This window comes from Lepidochelys olivacea (assembly GCF_965140295.1).
Source record: "Lepidochelys olivacea isolate rLepOli2 genome assembly, chromosome: 11".
NCBI lineage: Eukaryota > Metazoa > Chordata > Testudines > Cheloniidae > Lepidochelys > Lepidochelys olivacea.
The window spans coordinates 1,257,861-1,276,051 of NC_140421.1; the positions used below are offsets into that span (position 1 = coordinate 1,257,861).

General features: G+C 50.4%; 1 protein-coding gene across 3 annotated transcripts; it reads right to left on the reverse strand.

The window, feature by feature from the left end:
- Positions 1–424: 424 nt before the first annotated feature.
- On the reverse strand, positions 425–17,373 carry LOC311528458 (dnaJ homolog subfamily B member 2-like). Of its 3 annotated transcripts, XM_084643505.1 has the most exons (9): positions 17,304–17,324; positions 6,409–6,481; positions 5,303–5,561; positions 4,888–4,997; positions 4,139–4,192; positions 3,570–3,677; positions 2,623–2,725; positions 2,205–2,275; positions 425–1,684 (listed from the first exon to the last, which is right to left on the reverse strand). In XM_084643505.1, the coding sequence occupies exons 3-9, from the start codon at positions 5,365–5,367 to the stop codon at positions 1,461–1,463; spliced, it is 735 nt and encodes a 244-aa protein (XP_084499631.1). In that variant the 5' UTR covers positions 5,368–5,561; positions 6,409–6,481; positions 17,304–17,324; the 3' UTR covers positions 425–1,460. The 3 variants fall into 3 exon arrangements, with proteins under 3 accessions (XP_084499631.1, XP_084499630.1, XP_084499632.1); XM_084643504.1 differs by lacking the exon at positions 6,409–6,481 and having other exon boundaries at positions 17,304–17,373; XM_084643506.1 differs by lacking the exons at positions 6,409–6,481; positions 17,304–17,324 and adding an exon at positions 16,331–16,404.
- Between the last annotated feature and the right edge of the window lie 818 nt (positions 17,374–18,191).

The following is an 18,191-nucleotide window of genomic DNA, read 5'->3' on the forward strand; positions in this document are numbered from 1 at the left end:
TAGCTCTATCTAGGTTGCATTTCCCTAGTTTGTTTATGAGAAGGTCATAGGAGACAGTGTCAAAAACCTTACTAAAGTCAAGATAGACCATGTCTACCATTTCCGCCCATCCACAAGGCTGGTTACCCTGCCAAAGCAAGATATCAGGTTGATTTGACACAATATGTTTTTGACAAATCCATGCTGACTGTTACTTATCACCTGATTATCTTCTAGAGGTTTGCAAATTGTTTGCTTAATGATTTGCTCCATTAACTTTCCCGGTTCAGAAGTTAAGCTGACTGGTCTGTAATTTCCTGGTTTGTCCTTATTTTCCTTTTTATAGATGGGCATTAGATTTGCCCTTTCCCAGTCCTCTGGAATCTCTCCCACTGTTTCCAGCAGAGCAACTCAGAGATTGTCCCCACACCAATGCTCACACCAGCCAACTTGGCATTCAGGGGTCATAGCTGCCTTTGGCACAAGGTGTGTGCCCTCTTTAGCCCCAAAGCCTGCCAGGCCAGAAGCCACCTGCCTGTGGCTACTTAAAGCCATTCTGTGGGGAGCAGGGGAGGGTGTTACCACACTCTGTACAGGGCCTCAGGGCTGAGCTGCCTAACACTAGTTCTCACACAATTGTACTTTTCCCAAAATAACCCCCGCTGCCTTGTGAATGCGCCCCCCTTTCCCTTCCCTGGGCACCCCTCAAAGAGAGCCAAACCAAGAGCACCGAGCCGCAGCAGCCAGGGGGCTGTAACCTCCTGACAGCACGGGGGGAGCCAGCGCTCTCTCTGGGCTCTTATAGGCCCCCCATCACCTTTGTGTGTGAGTAGCTAGCAGGACCCATGTCCTCCTGTATGCGATGGGAGTAGCAGCAATGGAAGATCCTTGAGCTGCAAACAGCCCCCACCATACTGGACCTCTAGAGGCCAGACCAGTCCTCGGCCGTGAGACAGCTCTGCTCCTGTCCTTGTCGAAGCAGCTGCTCACTGGCTGACTCTTCAGAGAATGACGGAGACAGAGACTGAGAGCTCTGGTCCCATCTGTATTGAACAGCTCCTCGCCTGCTGGCCAGTGCCATCTGGAAAACTTCACAACAGATCCCACTGTTCCTAGCGTTCTCCCCAGCCTGGGGGAAAGAGATTCTGGAAGTAGCTGGGATTAAGGGACAAGACCCGGAGATTGCTTCTGCCTGAGAACCTGCTTGTGTCGTCCTGGGGCCAACTGGTGGCATCAGGGAGCCGACTTGTTCCACTGGACACCTGACTCCATTCTTAGTTCCACACGGGTACTGACTTGTATCCAGAAGCAGTTGCATCCCACCCGTAGCAGTCCTGTTCTCCACAGCTAGCTCATTCCAGCCAGGAGCCAGCTCCTACCTGGAAGCTGATTCCTTCCACTCTGCAGCTGCTTCATTGTGTCTTGCTCCTGCAGGCATGCCTCCTTCCCCCAGCCTGGGCCTCTCTTCTCCTAGCATACAACTAATTCCTCCCGGCCTGCGGCTCGGAGCTGAGCTTCAACTCGGTCCTAGCATGGGACTCTTTCTTTTCCATGTGGGACTCTTGCCTCCCCACTGGTAACTCAGATCCAGGAGCTGACTTGTATCTGGCATGCATCTTATTACGTCCAGAGTGCACCTTGGTAGGCCCAGCATGAGATTCGTTCCCTGCTGCTGCTCTGCTGCTTGTCTCGTCAACAGCCATATCTGCAAGAAATTACCCTCATCAGCATTCGTAGAAGAAAACTTGTGCACCTCTCCAGCTACAGAGCAGCAGCCATGAGCCTGGGCTCAGCCCCTCCCACCGCCCTCCCATAAAAAGAGTCCTTGGGCCAATAACTGGATGCCCAGCTTTAAACTCCCATCCCCCACTGGGACATCACCTAGGACAGTAACAGAGGTCCAGCCTCACCCAGCAGCAGGGCCTTCACTCAGCACTAAAGACCTTGGTTGACCTTAAGGCCCTTATTCCACTCACGGGCTAGCTGTAGAGGATGGTACAAGGGGTGTTGTTCAAGAGCAGACAGGTCCAGAGGGACTTAGCTAGTGGCAGCTGGATTTGGGGGATTTGTTCAGTGGTGGGAGCAGCCAAGGGGACTTGGTCAAGGGCTGCTGGGTCCCGGTAAGCTCAGAGAGAGCCACTGCCTGCCCCAAGAAACTAGCTTTGCTCCTTCCCTGCTCTCAGTCTCTTGTGCCATCCATGGCCCAGGAAGACTCTGCTTCTCACCATTAATGTGGACAGATTTCAGCTCCCCATCCTCTTCAATTTCCACCTGCTCCTGCCCGTTCTCCACAGTCCTGGGAAGTAGACAAGAGCCAAAGAAGGGGAAGCATCTGTTTAGGAGTAACCTAAACACCTCACCCCCCTATATATCACTTCCAGACCCTCAACATCATCCCCCAAATCCCCAGCTATTCTCTTCTGAACCCCTTAGGGTGCTGTTCCAGACACATGGCCCAATCTGATAACTGCCCCATGCAGCAGGAGTCGAACATGGTTCTTCTGACCCGCTGAATCCACTGGGCCATGCTGCTCACCTAAACAATGGCCTGTTGTTCCTACTGGCCCAATGGGCTGCCCCCCTGTGCTGATGTAAGACAGGCTGGCTTAGCCAAACTTCCACCGGCTGGTGGCCCCTCCTTACCTTTTGGTTGTGATGCGTTTGCCATTGATGAACTTGGTCGAGGTAGAGAAGAAGCGGAAGTCTTTTCCTGCGTTGATGCTGGAGTTGAAGGGTCCAGAGGATCCTGAAAAACAGGGTGGTGAACACATTGTCAGGTGAGTTCAGCCAGTCCCAGGCTCCAAATGGCTCAGCGGGGATCGCTTAGCCTAGAGTGTGAGGGGAGGGGCAGTGGGGAACGAAATATATGGGAGGTGTGAAATTTAAAGGAAAATGTTCTTCTTGGATTCTGAGAGAGAATGTCCCTGTGAGTCAGAAGAGCTGGGGAGGGTGGGGGGTGACACAGGACGACAAGGAGCAAGGCCAACTACCAGGGGGTCTGCAGAGGAGAATGGCAGAAAGCCCATGGACAGGAATAGGGGGTGATTCTTACTCCCCATCTCCACTCCTTGGCTAAAGAGAAGCATGTCTGGCCATGCGAGAGGATCCCGTTGCTGACAGGCCAAGATACGATTGTGGGACTGTCTGGGGCATTGTGGACAATGACAATGAATTGTGGAGACTCCACAACCAGGCAGGACAGCCCCTCTGCTAGGCAGCCAGGGCTCCGGATGTTCTGTTGCCCTAGATTCAGAGAACATGCAGGGTCCATCGTACACAGCTGTACCGATGTGCGCCTCCCCTAATGGACCCTCCGGCTGATTGCCGTGGGAACTGTTCGGAGCTGAGCATGTGGAGACCCCACTGGGTTTCTGGAGAAAACCCTGCCATTCACCACTGGGAGAATTCAGGATAATTCCTCTTTCATTTCTCCCTTCAGCTGCTCTAGCCAAGTACCAAGGCCATGCTCTGTCCCAGCTGTGAGGACCTAAGCACCTGCTTGATCACGTCAGAACCTCCCTTCTGCTCCCTCAGGCCCCAGCTTCATTCCTGGGCCAGCTGGTCCCACAGAATCTTAGGCTCTCACTCACCATAGAAAGGCTCTTGTCCCGCAAAGAACTCTCTGAAGATGTCATGGGGGCTGCGAAAGTGGAACATAAATCTAGGGGCTCCATCTTCAACCCTCGATCCCCCAGGCCCTGCAGAAAGGGAAAGGCAGAGACAGGAAATGGCAAATGCGGCACCCTGGTTGCCAGCCCTCGCAAGGGTCTTCAAAAGGAACGAGAACAGGAAGCAAACAGGACACCCTGCTTTGGGCTGCCAAGGCTGGGATCCTGTCTCTCCCCACTGCAGAGCTCTGGGGCCAGGAGGAAAGGCCCTGAGTGCGATGCTGATCTGGAACATGGCCCCTCCTCCCTTGGCCGATGGGCTCCCTAAGGATATTCGCAGGCGGACAGAAGCAAGCATTCTGTGCCCTGGGCTCCTGTTAGCCCTGCAGAGCCAGCCCAGCCCACGGAGAATGAGCCGGGGTCAATTCTGGTTCGTGCGTCACCAGCAGAATTGGGAGCAAAGTTCCAACCGCAGGGACAAATTCTGGCCTCATTGAAGCCAGAGGGTTGGGCAGGGTCAGCTGAGGGCAGGGTCAGGGTGGGTCACTCACCTGCCCCCGTGAGCCTGTTCTTGCTGTAGCGGTCGTAGAGATCGCGCTTGCTCTCTGGAAGGGAGAAGGAGCGAGAGGTCACCCAGCCCATCTTCTCGTTGCAGACACAGCGGCCCTTTCACCAGGCTGACCTCCCGCCCCAGTACTGAGCCAGAGGGGGCCTCGCTGTAGAGAAAGAACCTAGGAGGAACAGACATAACCTGCCACAGGGTCCCTGCCCAGCTATGGGAGATGTGTGGATACCGGGGCGCTAGATGCTACAGAGATCCCTAACATAGACACTGGGTGAACGGTGCCAGGGTAACTCCACATCACAGGGTGCAGGTGCGCCATGCTGCAGGATTCCAGTATGAGATGGGGCTCTGGCTTCTGTGCCAGGGGCCTACAGCATCGGACCTGGGTACCCCGCACCTAACCACAGGCAGGGGTCAAGGCCTGGCGAAAGGATGCCCTGTGGCTCAGCTGCAGGGTAACGTTCCTCCCTGGGGCCTGTGCTGGAGGGGAAGGGAGAACCTGGAATGATGGGGCCGGAGAGAGTAGCACCCCACCCGCTCCAAGAGGTGTCTCCAGGGAGCTGTGCAAAGCTGGTGCCCCAGGACAGACACAGACACAGAGCGTGTGCATCAGAAGCTGCTGCCCAAGCAGCCACAAGGAGCACAACACAAGTGCAGCGAGACGCGTGGGAGCATCAACCTGCAGTGCACTGAGCGAGGGCGGATGGCTGGGTTGGGGAGACGCTGTCCCCTTACTGTCCAACAGCACTTCGTAGGCCTCCGCGATCTCTTTGAACTTCTGCTCGGCGTGTTCCTTCTTCCCCGGGTTCTTATCCGGATGCCATTTCAGCGCCGCCTTCCTGTACCTGCACGGGTCCAGAGACAGTCAGTGACACCTGCCCATGCTGGCTTCAACAGGGCCCCTACACAACCCTTTACACCCCGCTGCAGGTGCCAGCCACTGTGCCACAACCCTCCAGTTGCACTGACCAGCAATAGGAGGAGCAACAGCCCCACTGACCAGAGGAGGGATCTCAACTAGGACCCCCACTTCTGTCTCAGTTAGGAGGAGGCCCTGGGGCTGGGAGAGTGCTGGCAGTCACGGACAGAGACAGGAGGAACCGTGCCCTCGAGATGTGTGGGGAAGGGGATGCTCCAAGGAAGGACTTACGCCTTTTTGATGTCCTCGTCCGAGGCATCACAGGGAATGCGCAGCACGTCGTAGTACTCCCCCATGGTGACCGTCAATCCTGGGCAGAGGCCAGCCAGCCAGCGGAGCAGCAGAACCAGCCAGGAGCGGGGGGGGCGTCTCTGGAGATGCAGCACAAGATGGTTGGGCTTGAGCCGTGGTCCGTGGAGATCATGGCCTTTCGTCTAGCTGGGCATTCTCATGCAGAGTGGCAACAGGTGCGTCCTGTGAAGAGCTGGCCCTGTGGAGCGCAGAACAGACCAATCAGCCTAGAGGTCCCAGGGAGGGGGCAGTTCGCCCCCCGCTGTCAGAAATATCCAGCTGCGGCCTGAATCGAGCACCGAGCCTGTACTCTCAACCCAAGCTCTCACCCTCTCTCCCTCTTTTCCCATGCTCCCGCTGGGTTCGGTCTGTCCTGAGCCCCTGTTTATTGGCATGTGTCAGTCTGTCCAACCCACTCCCCCTTTCCTGTGTCTACTAACGGTTCAGAAATCCATCTTTCCTTCTCTCCTGCTCAGTCTGGCCACCAAACTTTCTCCCTCAACTACCCTGTCCCAACGCACCTTGTCCATCTGTCCTGCCCTGGAGTCAGTCAGTTCTTCACTGAGGTTTCCATTGTCCCTGCAGGGCCCTCATTCAGATGTGTTAATTCCAGTCAGTCCTTGATAATGTAACCAGTCCCAATCCAGACAGGCACACCTGACATCCACCTGTGTCTCATGCCCCAAGCCTTCTTGCTCAATGGGCAGCAGTACAAAGTGAGTGGGTATAATGAGACACACATATTGTTCATAAAAATATGAGACAAATTCCCACATTCTCCGCCGCCCAGTTCATTTCAAGGTGGTGTCCCTTCTATAGGCTAGCGATGGGGAGTGAGACGTTAACTAATTCCCCGCAGATCAAAGCAGACCAGATAGAGAGGGTTGATTGGATTACAGGTCTGCACCACCTGCTGGGAGTGGCTGATCATTTTGATGTTGAGTGGGTGGCGCTTGAGATGTGGGTGGGGCATGGGAGAGTTTCCACCACTTGCTTTTTCTCCTTTGATCTCTCATTTCACCATTCTCGTGGGCTGAGCCTCTTACCCACTAGTTTGAAGTCAGGGCTCCCCTTCGCTCCCCCAGTGCAGGGGACATTGGGCCTTTGTCATTGGCATGTCTGTAAAGACAGATGGACCCGATAGATTAGGATTCGTACGTCTTTAAGGGAGAATACGGTATAACCGATGGCCTGTACTATTGATGGCCTCCTAGGACATAATGATTACCTCTTGTCATAGGCGCCAACTTCATGGGTGCTCCAGGGCTGGAGCACCATGGAAAACAATGAGTGGGTGCTTAGCAGTCAAGCTTCCCCCTCCCCGATTCCCCCCAGGGCCTCTCGCCCACTGGCGGCCACGTTGATCAACTGCTCCCCCCCCCAGCACCCTTCACCCGCCGCGATCAGCTGTTCCGTGGTGTGCAGGAGGCACTGGGAGGGAGCGGGAAGGGGTCTTGGGCGGAGGGGGGGTTGAGCAGCCCCCTCAAGTAGAGAAGAAGTCGGTGCCTCTGCCTCATGTCCTTAGCCATCGGTGCTATCTAGTCTGTCTGTGGTATTTATAGAACGCCAGTTAGACAAAGTGGGGGATTTTCTTAGCGTTTTGCACGAACACTGTGTGTGCCTTAGTTTCCCTGTGTGCTGTGTGTGTAACGAGGGGTGGGGGGAATTGTTGTTGCAGAGGATTAGGTGTGATCTCACCTAGCAGCCTGCGCCCCGGACACTGGCCTGGACATTGTGGAACTTAGTAACCAGTGACCCGGAGGCCCAGCCCAGCTTGGGAGCCTGCCGGTTCTGGCCAGTGGGAGGACAAAGGGCTGAGGCGAGAGGGCCCCGGTGACCTGCCCAGCCAGGGGGAACAAAGGACGGGAGAGAGGAGGCCAGGGGGCCTGTCTGCCTGGGACCAATGACACAGGATAGATGAGGGGCTGTTGGGGGAGGCGATATGGGATGGTCAGCTGGAGGGAGGGGGCTGCTGGACTGGGACAAAGAGCAGCTTGAGCCCATGGGGCGGGGACAGACCCTGATGGACGTTGATGAGACTGGCCAGGCCCCAGGCCCTGAGACGTGCCTCTGCTGGGTTTAGATGTACGATAAACCCCCCTGTTTTACAACAGTGGCTGAGATCAGGGGGCATTGCTCCCTCTGGGTGTGGAGGCCCCGGGTGTCCAGTGCAAGCCGTCTCACTGCAGGGGCTCAAAGAGAGAGAGGCTGCTGAAGGCTCTGAGGTTCAGTACCAGGAGGTGGCGGGGCCAGAGGTCCTAACCTCGGAGGGTCAGTGCAGCCCTCCCGGAGGGCTGACACACTGAAGGGGGTTCCTCCTAGGGGCCGTATGGAGCCGAGAGAGCACAGCGCCTGTGAGTCCGAGACAACCAGTCGCTGTAGTATCAAGGCACGGTGGCTCCTAAGTATTAGGGCTCGCTGCTGATACTGTTTGGTCATTAGGCTTTGATACCATTGCTCAGCAGGTGGTGGTGTCTCACTTTTGGGTGTTGGCGAGAGGGGCGAGGCTGATCTGGAGTGGCTTTGTTGTTCCCTCTCTGATGGATCTTAGCGGGTTCTGCTGGTCGATTGGTCTTCAGCCCTGAGGGCTCTTACGTGGGCTCCAGTCTGTCCTTCCTCTTGTTCGTGGTGTGTATGGGCCGTTGGGAGGGTCACTAAAGAGACTGTATAGAACTGTGGTGCTTTTAGTGTGTTCCCCACAGCCAGCTCCGCGCCTCCATCTCCTCTGGCTCCGATGGTGCCATTTACACCCTGCCAGGGGCGGCGCAGACTGGGGATGGAAGAGGGGAGCTGGCTGAGGCTCAACTCCCATAAACCTGGGGTGCTGTTTGCGGGATGGGGAAGGCCCGGGCAGAGTTGGGGAGGGTCGTATCTGCCCCTCTGACTGGATGGGGCATCCACCACATGTCACTGGAGCTCGCAGGTTGGGGGAGGGGGTCTGGTTGGTTACTTTCTCGGCAACTGCCTGGGGGCCAGGTGTTGGCAGCACCTGGACTGCCTGTCTCCTCTGCCTCTGGCCAGGAGGTTGTGACCGTTTCTTTCAGAGGCAGCCTGGCTACCCTGACCTATGCCTCTCTCCCGTCTGAATGGGACTCCTGCAGCCCGCCAGGCCTGGGGCTATGCTATAAATCCATTCTGAAACCGAAGCTGGTGTGGACAGGAACAGGTCACTTGCTAAGCAGGTTTTCTCATCGTTGAGCACATGGGCCTTCTCTGAGCCCTTCACTGCAGGATCAGAACCTCCCAGGAATTTGGGATTTGCCCTCGCATCATGCTGCGAGGTAGGGAGACTACTATTATCCCCATTTTACAGCTGGCAAATCGAAAGGACTCGCCCAGGTCTGTAGCAGAGCAGGGAAGAGAACCCCAATCTGTGGAGTCCCAGGCCAGTGCAGTAACTGCAGCGTGGCGCCACCATGGGGTGAGATTTATAATGGCAGCCAAAGGGAGAGTGAGATGCTGGGAAGGAGCCGGTGGCCGTGGCACATGGAGGTACCAATGACATAGGGAAGGATAGAAGAGAGGTCCTGGAGGTCAAATTGAGGTTGCTAGGTAAGAGATTGAAGTCCAGGACCTCCATGGGAGCATTCTCTGAAATGCTCCCAGTTCCACACGCAGGGCCAGTTAGACAGAACTGCAGAGTCTCAATGCGTGGTTGAAACAATGGTGTAGGGAGGAGGGGTTTAGATTTATTAGGAACTGGGGAAATTTTGGGAAAGGAGGAGCCTATACAGGAAGGATGGGCTCCACCTAAACCAGAATGGAACCGGATTGCTGGCACTTAACATTAAAAAGGTCATTGAGCAGTTTTTAAACTCAGGGCTGGGGGAGAGCCGACAGGTGTGGAGGAGCACATGGTTCGGACAGAGACATCCCTTAGAGGAGGATCTAGTAATGGAGATTCTCTATGTCCTAGTAAGGAGGAGAGGATGGAAGATAAAATACAGGTAGGATCTGATGAGACACAGTCAAATGAAAAAATAGTGATTATAGCTGGACCACTTGGTAATAGTGACCATAATATAATTAAATTTAACATCCCTGTGGTGGGGAAAACACCCCAGCGGCCCAACCCTGTAGCATTTAATTTCAGAAAGGGGAACTACACAAAAATGACTAAATTAAACAGAAATTAAAAGGTACAGCACTGAAAGTAAAATCCCTGCAAGCGGCATGAAAACTTTTTAAAGACGCCATAATAGAGGCTTAACTTAAATGTATACCCCAAATTTAAAAATATAGTAAGAAAACCGAAAACTAAACAACAAACGTGGCTAAACAACAAAGTAAAAGAAGCAGGGAGAGGAAAAAAGGCATCCTTTAAAAAGTGGAAGTTAAATCCTAATGAGGAAAATAGAAAGGAGCACAAACTCTGGCAAATGAAGTGTAAAAATATAATTAGGAAGGCCAAAAAGAATTTGAAATACAGCTAGCCAAAGACTCAAAAGTAATAGCAAAAAAACATTAAGTACATCAGAAGCAGGAAGCCTGTTAAACAGCCAGTAGGGCCACTGGACGATCGAGGTGCTAAAGGAGCACTCAAGGACAATAAGACCATTGCGGAGAAACTAAATGAATTCTTTGCATCGATCTTCATGGCTGAGGATGTGAGGGAGATTCCCAAACCTGAGCCATTCTTTTTAGGTGGTAAATCTGAGGAACTGTCCCAGATTGAGGTGTCATTAGAGGAGGTTTTGGAACAAATTGATAAACTAAACAGCAATAAGTCACCAGGACCAGATGGTGTACACCCAAGAGTTCTGAAGAAACTCAAATGTGAAATTACAGAACTACTAACTATAGTTTGTAACCTATCATTTAAATCAGCTTCTGTACCAAATGACTGGAGGATAGGTAATGCAACGCCAATTTTTAAAAAGGGCTCCAGAGGTGATCCCGGTAATTACAGGCCAGTAAGCCTGATTCAGCATCGAGCAAACTGGTTGAAACTATAGTAAAGAACAAAACTGTCAGACACATAGATGAACATAATTTGTTGGGGGAAATTAAAATGGTTTTTGTAAAGGGAAATCATGCCTCACAAACCTACTAGAATTATTTTAGGGGGTTAACAAGCATGTGGACAAGGGGGATTCAGTGGATATAGTGTACTTAGATTTTCAGAAAGTCTTTGACAAGGTCCTTCACCAAAGGCTCTTAAGCAAAGTAAGCTGTCATGGGGTAAGAGGGAAGGTTCTCTCATGGATTGGTAACTGGTTAAAAGATAGGAAACAAAGGGTAGGGATAAATGGCCAGTTTTCAGAATGGAGAGAGGTTAATAGTGTGTCCCCCAGAGGTCTGTACTGGGACCAGTCCTATTCACCATATTCATAATTGATCTGGAAAAAGGGGTAAGCAGTGAGGTGGCAAAATTTGCAGATGATATAAAACTACTCAAGATAGTTAAGTCCCAGGCAGACTGCAAAGAGCTACAAAGGGATCTCTCAAAACTGGATGACTGGGCAACAAAATGGCAGATGAAATTCAATGTTGATAAATGCAAAGTAATGCACTTTGGAAAACATAATCCCAACTATACATATAAAATGATGGGGTCTAAATTAGCTGTTACCACTCAAGAAAGAGATCTTGGAGTCATTGTGGATAGTTCTCTGAAAACATCCACTCAATGTGCAGCTGCAGTCAAAAAAGCGAACAGAATGTTGGGAATCATTAAGAAAGGGAGAGAGAATAAGACAGAAAATATCCTATTGCCTCTATATAAATCCATGGTATGCCCACATCTTGAATACTGCGTGCAGATGTGGTCACCCCATCTTAAAAAAGATATATTGGAACTGGAAAAGGTTCAGAAAAGGGCAACAAAATGATTAGGGGTATGGAACGGCTGCCTTATGAGGAGAGATTAATAAGACTGGTACTTTTCAGCTTGGAAAAGAGATAGCTATGGGGGGATATGATAAAGGTCTATAAAATCATGACTGGTGTGGAGAGAATGAATAAGGACGTGTTATTTGCGCCTTCTCATAACAGACACACTAGAGGCCGCCAAATGAAATGAATAGGCAGCAGGTTTAAAACAAACAAAAGGAAATATTTCTTCACACAACACACAGTCAACCTGTGGAACTCCTTCCCAGAGGAGGTTGTGAAGGCCAAGACTATAACAGGGCTCAAAAAAGAACTAGATAAATTCATGGAGGATAGGTCCATGCGAATACAGACTAACACGGCTGCTACTCTGAAAGGTCCATCAATGGCTATTAGCCAGGATGAGCAGGAATGGTATCCGTAGCCTCTGTTTGCCAGAAGCTGGGAATGGGTGACAGGGGATGGATCACTTGGTGATTACCTGTTCTGTTCATTCCCTATGGGACACCTGGCATTGGCCACTGTTGGAAGACAGGATACAGGGCTAGATGGATTTTTGATCTGACCCAGTATGGCCGTTCTTATGTCCTTATGATTTGTCAAGAACAAATTGTGTCAAACCAACCTAATATCTTGCCTTGGCAGGGTAACAAGCCCTATGGATGGGGGGAAGTGGAATATGTGGTATATCTTGACTTTAGTAAGACTTTTGATACTGTCTCGCATGACTTTCTCATAAACAAACTTTGGAAATGCAGCCTAGATGGAGCTACTATAAGGTGGGTGCAAAACTCGTTGGAAAATCGTTCCCATAGAAAGAAAAGGAGGACTTGTGGCACCTTAGAGACTAACAAATTTATTAGAGCATAAGCTTTCGTGAGCTACAGCTCACTTCATCGGATGCATTCAGTGGAAAATACAGTGGGGAGATTTTATATACACAGAGAACATGAAACAATGGGTGTTACCATACACACTGTAACAAGAGTGATCAGGAAAGGTGAGCTATTACCAGCAGGAGAGTGGGGGAGGAGGGGGGAACCTTTTGTAGTGATAATCAAGGTGGGCCATTTCCAGCAGTTTACAAGAACAGTAGGAGGGGAAATAAACAAGGGGAAATAGTTTTCCTTTGGGTAATGACACATCCACTCCCAGTCTTTATTCAAGCCTAAATTAATTGTATCCAGTTTGCAAATTAATTCCAATTCAGCAGTCTCTCGTTGGAGTCTGTTTTTGAAGTTTTTTTGTTGAAGAATTGCCACTTTTAGGTCTGTAATCAAGTGACCAAAGAGACTGAAGTGTTCTCCGACTGGTTTTTGAATGTTATAATTCTTGACGTCTGATTTGTGTCCATTTATTCTTTTACGTAGAGACTGTCCATTTTGGCCAATGTACATGGCAGAGGGGCATTCCCATAGAATGGTTCACAGTGGTTCACAGTCAAGCTTAAAGGGCATCTCGAGTGAGGTCCCGCTGGGATCAGTTCTGGGTCCAGTTCTGTTCTCTATCTTCATCAATTATGTAGATAATGGCATACAGAGTACACTGATAAAGTTTGCAGAGGATACCAAGCTGGGAGGGTTTGCAAGTGCTTTGAAGGATAGGATTAAAATTCAAATGATCTAGACAAACTGGAGAAATGTCGGAAGTAAACAGAATTAAATTCAATAAAGACAAATGCAAAGTCCTCAATTTAGGAAAGAGCAATCAGTTGCACACATACAAAATGGGAAATGACTGCCTAGGAAGGAGTACTGTGGAAAGAGATTAGGGGTTGTCATAAATATAAAGGGAAAGGTAAACACCTTTAAAATCCCTCCTGGCCAGAGGAAAAACCCTCTCACCTGTAAAGGGTTAAGAAGCGAGGATAACCTCGCTAGCACCTGACCAAAATGACCAATGAGGAGACAAGATACTTTCAAAAGCTGGAGGGAGGGAGAAACAAAAACTCTCTCCCTTCTGTGTGTGTTATGCATTTGCCGGGAACAGAAAGGAATGGAGTCTTAGAATTTAGTAAGTAATCTAGCTAGATCTGCATTAAATTCTGATTTCTTTAAATGGCTGATAAAATAAGCTGTGCTGAATGGAATGTATATTCCTGTTTGTGTCTTTTTGTAACTTAGGGTTTTGCCTAGAGGGATTCCCTATGTTTTGAATCTGATTAACCTGTAAGATATTTACCATCCTGATTTTACAGAGGTGATTCTTTTACTTTTTTTCTTCAATTAAAATTCTTCTTTTAAGAACCTGATTGCTTTTTCATTGTTCTTAAGATCCAAGGGTTTGGGTCTGTGTTCACCTATGCAGATTGGTGAGGAGTTTTATCAAGCCTTCCCCAGGAAAGGGGATGTAGGGTTTGGGGGGGGAAGATGTTTCCAGGCGGGCTCTTTCCCTGTTATATATTTGTTAGACGTTTGGTGGTGGCAGCAATAAAGTCCAAGGGCAAAAGGTAAAATAGTTTGTACCTTGGAATTTTTAACCTAAGCTGGTAAAAATAAGCTTAGGGGGTTTTCATGCAGGTCCTCACATCTGTACCCTAGAGTTCAGAGTGGGGAAGGAACTTTGACAGGGGGTCAGAGTGGACCACAAGCTAGATATGAGTCAACAGTGTAACACTGCTACAAAAAAAAAGCCAACATCATTCTGGGCTGTATTAGCAGGAGTGTTGTAAGCAAGACATGAGAAGTAATTCTACCGCTCTACTCCACTCTGATTAGGCCTCAACTGGAGTATTACGTCCAGTTCTGGGTGCCACATTTCAAGAAGGATGTGAACAAATTGGAGAAAGTCCAGAGAAGAGCAACAAAAATGATGAAAGGTCTAGAAAACATGACCTATGAGGGAAGATTGAAAAAACAGGTTTGTTTCGTCTGGAGAAGAGAAGACTGGGAGGGGGGGACATGATAACAGTTTCAAGTACATAAAAGGTTGTTACAAGGAGGAGGGAGAAAAATTGTTCTTCTTAACCTCTGAGGACAGGACAAAAAGCAATGGGCTTAAATTGCAGTAAGGGAGGTTTAGGTTGGAAATTAGGAAAAAATTCCTGTCAGGATGGTTAAGCACGGGAATAAATTGCCTAGGGAGGTTGTGGAATCTCCATCATTGGAGATTGTTAAGAGCAGGTTAGACAAACACCTGTCAGGGACAGTCTAGATTGCCACTTGTCCCAGACGACGGGAAAAAGGCTAATGTAGTGCCCATCTTTAAAAAAGGAAAGGAGGAGGATCCTGGGAACTGCAGGCCAGTCAGCCTCACCTCAGTCCCCGGAAAAATCATGGAGCAGGTCCTCAAGGAATCAATCCTGAAGCACTTACACAAGAGGAAAGTGATCAGGAACAGTCAGCATGGATTCACCAAGGGAAGGTCATGCCTGACTAATCTAATCGCCTTCTATGATGAGATTACTGGTTCTATGGATGAAGGGAAAGAGTGGATGTATTGTTTCTTGACTTTAGCAAAGCTTTTGACACGGTCTCCCACAGTATTCTTGTCAGCAAGTTAAAGAAGTATGGGCTGGATGAATGCACTATAAGGTGGGTAAAAAGTTGGCTAGATTGTTGGGCTCAACAGGTAGTGATCAATGGCTCCATGTCTAGATGGCAGCCAGTATCAAGTGGAGTGCCCCAAGGGTCGGTCCTGGGGCCGGTTTTGTTCAATATCTTCATAAATGATTTGGAGGATGGTGTGGATTGCACTCTTAGCAAATTTGCGGATGAGTGGTAGATACGGTGGCAGGTAGGGATAGGATATAGAGGGACCTAGACAAATTGGAGGATTGGGCCAAAAGAAATCTGATGAGGTTCAACAAGGATAAGTGCAGGGTCCTGCACTTAGGACGGAAGAATCCAATGCACCACTACAGACTAGGGACCGAATGGCTAGGCAGCAGTTCTGCGGAAAAGGACCTAGGGGTGACAGTGGACGAGAAGCTGGATATGGGTCAACAATGTGCCCTTGTTGCCAAGAAGGCCAATGGCATTTTGGGATGTATAAGCAGGGGCATAGCGAGCAGATCGAGGGACGTGATTGTTCCCCTCTATTCGACATTGGTGAGGCCTCATCTGGAGTACTGTGTCCAGTTTTGGGCCCCACACTACAAGAAGGATGTGGAAAAATTGGAGAGAGTCCAGCAAAGGGCAACAAAGATGATTAGGAGTCTGGAACACATGACTTATGAGGAGAGGCTGAGGGAACTGGGATTGTTTAGTCTGCAGAAGAGAAGAATGAGGGGGGATTTGATAGCTGCTTTCAACTACCTGAGAGGTGGTTCCAGAGAGGATGGTTCTAGACTATTCTCAGTGGTAGAAGATGACAGAACAAGGAGTAGTGGTCTCAAGTTACAGTGGGAGAGGTTTAGGTTGGATATTAGGAAAAACTTTTTCACTGGGAGGGTGGTGAAACACTGGAATGCGTTACCTAGGGAGGTGGTAGAATCTCCTTCCTTAGAAGTTTTTAAGGTCAGGCTTGACAAAGCCCTGGCTGGAATGATTTAATTGGGGATTGGCCCTGCTTTGAGCAGGGGGTTAGACTAGATGACCTCCTGAGGTCCCTTCCAACCCTGATATTCTATGATTCTATGATAGATAATACTTAGTCCTGCCATGAGGCAGGGGACTGGACTAGACGACCTTTCGAGATCCCTTCCAGTCCTATGATTCTCTAATAGGCAGGGTGGGGACTGGCCATGAAAGGCAGTGAAAGCAAAGACAGGTAGTTCCACAGTATGCATCCGATGAAGTGAGCTGTAGCTCACGAAAGCTCATGCTCAAATAAATTGGTTAGTCTCTAAGGTGCCACAAGTCCTCCTTTTCTTTTTGCGAATACAGACTAACACGGCTGCTACTCTGAAACAGGTAGGTTATGTTTCATGCAGTAGAGAAGGAGGAGCCAGTGAATGGAGGCAAAGAGGGGGTGACATGGGCAAAGCCATGGGCTAGGACATTGGTTCTCAAACTTTTCTTTTCACAGACCACTTGAAAATTGCTGAGGGTCTCAGGGGACCACTTAATGATCTTTCCAAATGTCATTTGTACCATTAGCTAACTATTGTAAAACTATATAAAAAAACCTTAATAATAAACGTTTTTTTGTACTACAAATAAAAGCATGCTCATATTTTAATATCAGTAGTCTTACCTTTCTAATGTGATGGATGTGCCATCTCTCCCCCACCACAGCAGCCCCCGAGCTGGGGCTCGGAAGGAGGGGGGTCTCTCCCTCTCTCCCCCTACCACAGCAGCCCCTGAGCTGGGCCTGGGAAGGAGGGGGGTCTCTCCCCTGCCGCAGCAGCCACAGAGCTGGGGCAGGAAAGGAGGGGGGTCTCTTCCTGACAGCTGCAGCCCTAGAGCTGGAGAAAGTCGCCTCTTTCTCTGGTCGCCGCAGCCCTGCACATCCCAAATTGCCCCGCCCCCTCTTCTCACCCCACGGCCCCCCTCCCACCTACCCCCTATTCCCCCCAAGGCCACCACCTCGCCTTACACATGCATCTTCTCCAGGATCCAGGCACCTAATTAGTGGAGCCACGCCTGCGCGGCTCCACTAATTAGGTGGGTGGCCCTTCATTCTCTTGTGTGCAGCCGCCCAGGCGTGCACCTTAGAGGGAACTATCCACGGACCCCTGAATGGAGCTCGCAGACCACTGGTAGTCCGCAGACCACAGTCTGAGAACCTCTGGGCTAGGAGAATGATCTTTATTAGGTTATTAGGCCCACACTCAGGAGACTCTCGCTTGACACTCTGGCTTCTTCCTTCTCCATTTTTTTCTGTCTGCAGCTCTGGTCCAGTTGGTCCAGTTCTCCTTCCTTAGAAGTTTTTAAGGTCAGGCTTGACAAAGCCCTGGCTGGGATGATTTAGTTGGGGATTGGTCCTGCTTTGAGCAGGGGGTTGGACTAGATGACCTCCTGAGGTCCCTTCCAGCCCTGATATTCTATGATTCTATGAGTTGCATCGTGGGCTCTCCAGTCGCCACCTCTGCTCCTTCACCATCCCCCCCTTCTTTTTGCTTCCCCATCCTTGGCACCTCTACCCAGCTCACCCCACTGCCCAGAGCCTCTCCCCTGCTTAGCAGCTCCTTTGGGGCTTTACCGCTTGAACACAGCTCCGGCCATACCTTACTGCTGCAGGAGAGAAGATCCCAGCTGCATCCTGGTCTCAAGAGTCCCGCCTCTCTCGGATTTCACTGCACACCTGGGGCTGCTCTGGGGAGGTGGGGCAGGGCAGGAGCCCACTAGCAGCCCCTCATATTCCTCCACTGCTGATTAACAACTGCTGCAGCCAATGGAAAGCTCGGTCTGATTGTGATGTCAGGGCTTTGCACTTTCATTCAGGAGGTTACAATAATCCACCACAGGCAACAAGTGGGCAAGATGCTGTGACGGTTTAACCCTTTGTTTGACAGTCCTTCCTGTCACCTGCAGTGCACCCCCCCACTATTAACTCTTTCACTGCTGATACGTATTAGCATTTTTAGGAGTCATGCCTTGTTGCAGAGCAGCCCACACTCTTCTCTCTCCCCCTTAGGGTGACACAGGATCCCCAGGACTGAGTCACCTCGTTCTGTGGCCTGATAGATACAGAACATCCTCTACAGCTCTGTTAACATTCGCCCCATCCACACACAGGGTGTTCTGTGAATTAACAGAGCTTCTGCCTGTGTGTGCCTGCCACTGGAGATCGCTGCACTGAGCACATATGCCCTCGCACTTCAGGTGTTTCCCGGGCCCCAACTGCATTGGGTCCCGAGCTCTGTGTAGCTCACATGGCTGGAATCCCAGCCAGCTGTCTGTGCTGATGCTCGCACTACCGGAGTCCCAGCTGAGCATTGCCAGACACCCGCACACATGGCACTGATAGGGCTTTGGGACGTAGAAGTTCCTCCTCTATAGCTCCTAAAACAGGACGGGCTAGTTTGTGTAACCTCTCAGTGGGTTTTTTTTGAAAAGCTGCTTGGATTCCAGCCACCGTTCCTCCCAAGATCATGGTGGTTTGGAGCCAGGGC

Excerpts from the sequence above, each read along its gene's own strand:
- LOC311528458 (XM_084643504.1), bottom strand. The coding sequence starts at position 5,367 with ATGGGGGAGTACTACGACGTGCTGCGCATTCCCTGTGATGCCTCGGAC. Across the intron at positions 4,998-5,302 it reads GACGAGGACATCAAAAAGGC|GTACAGGAAGGCGGCGCTGA; the intron begins GTAAGTCCTTCC and ends GGACCCGTGCAG. Across the intron at positions 1,685-2,204 it reads GAAATCTGTCCACATTAATG|ATATGGCTGTTGACGAGACA; the intron begins GTGAGAAGCAGA and ends AATTTCTTGCAG.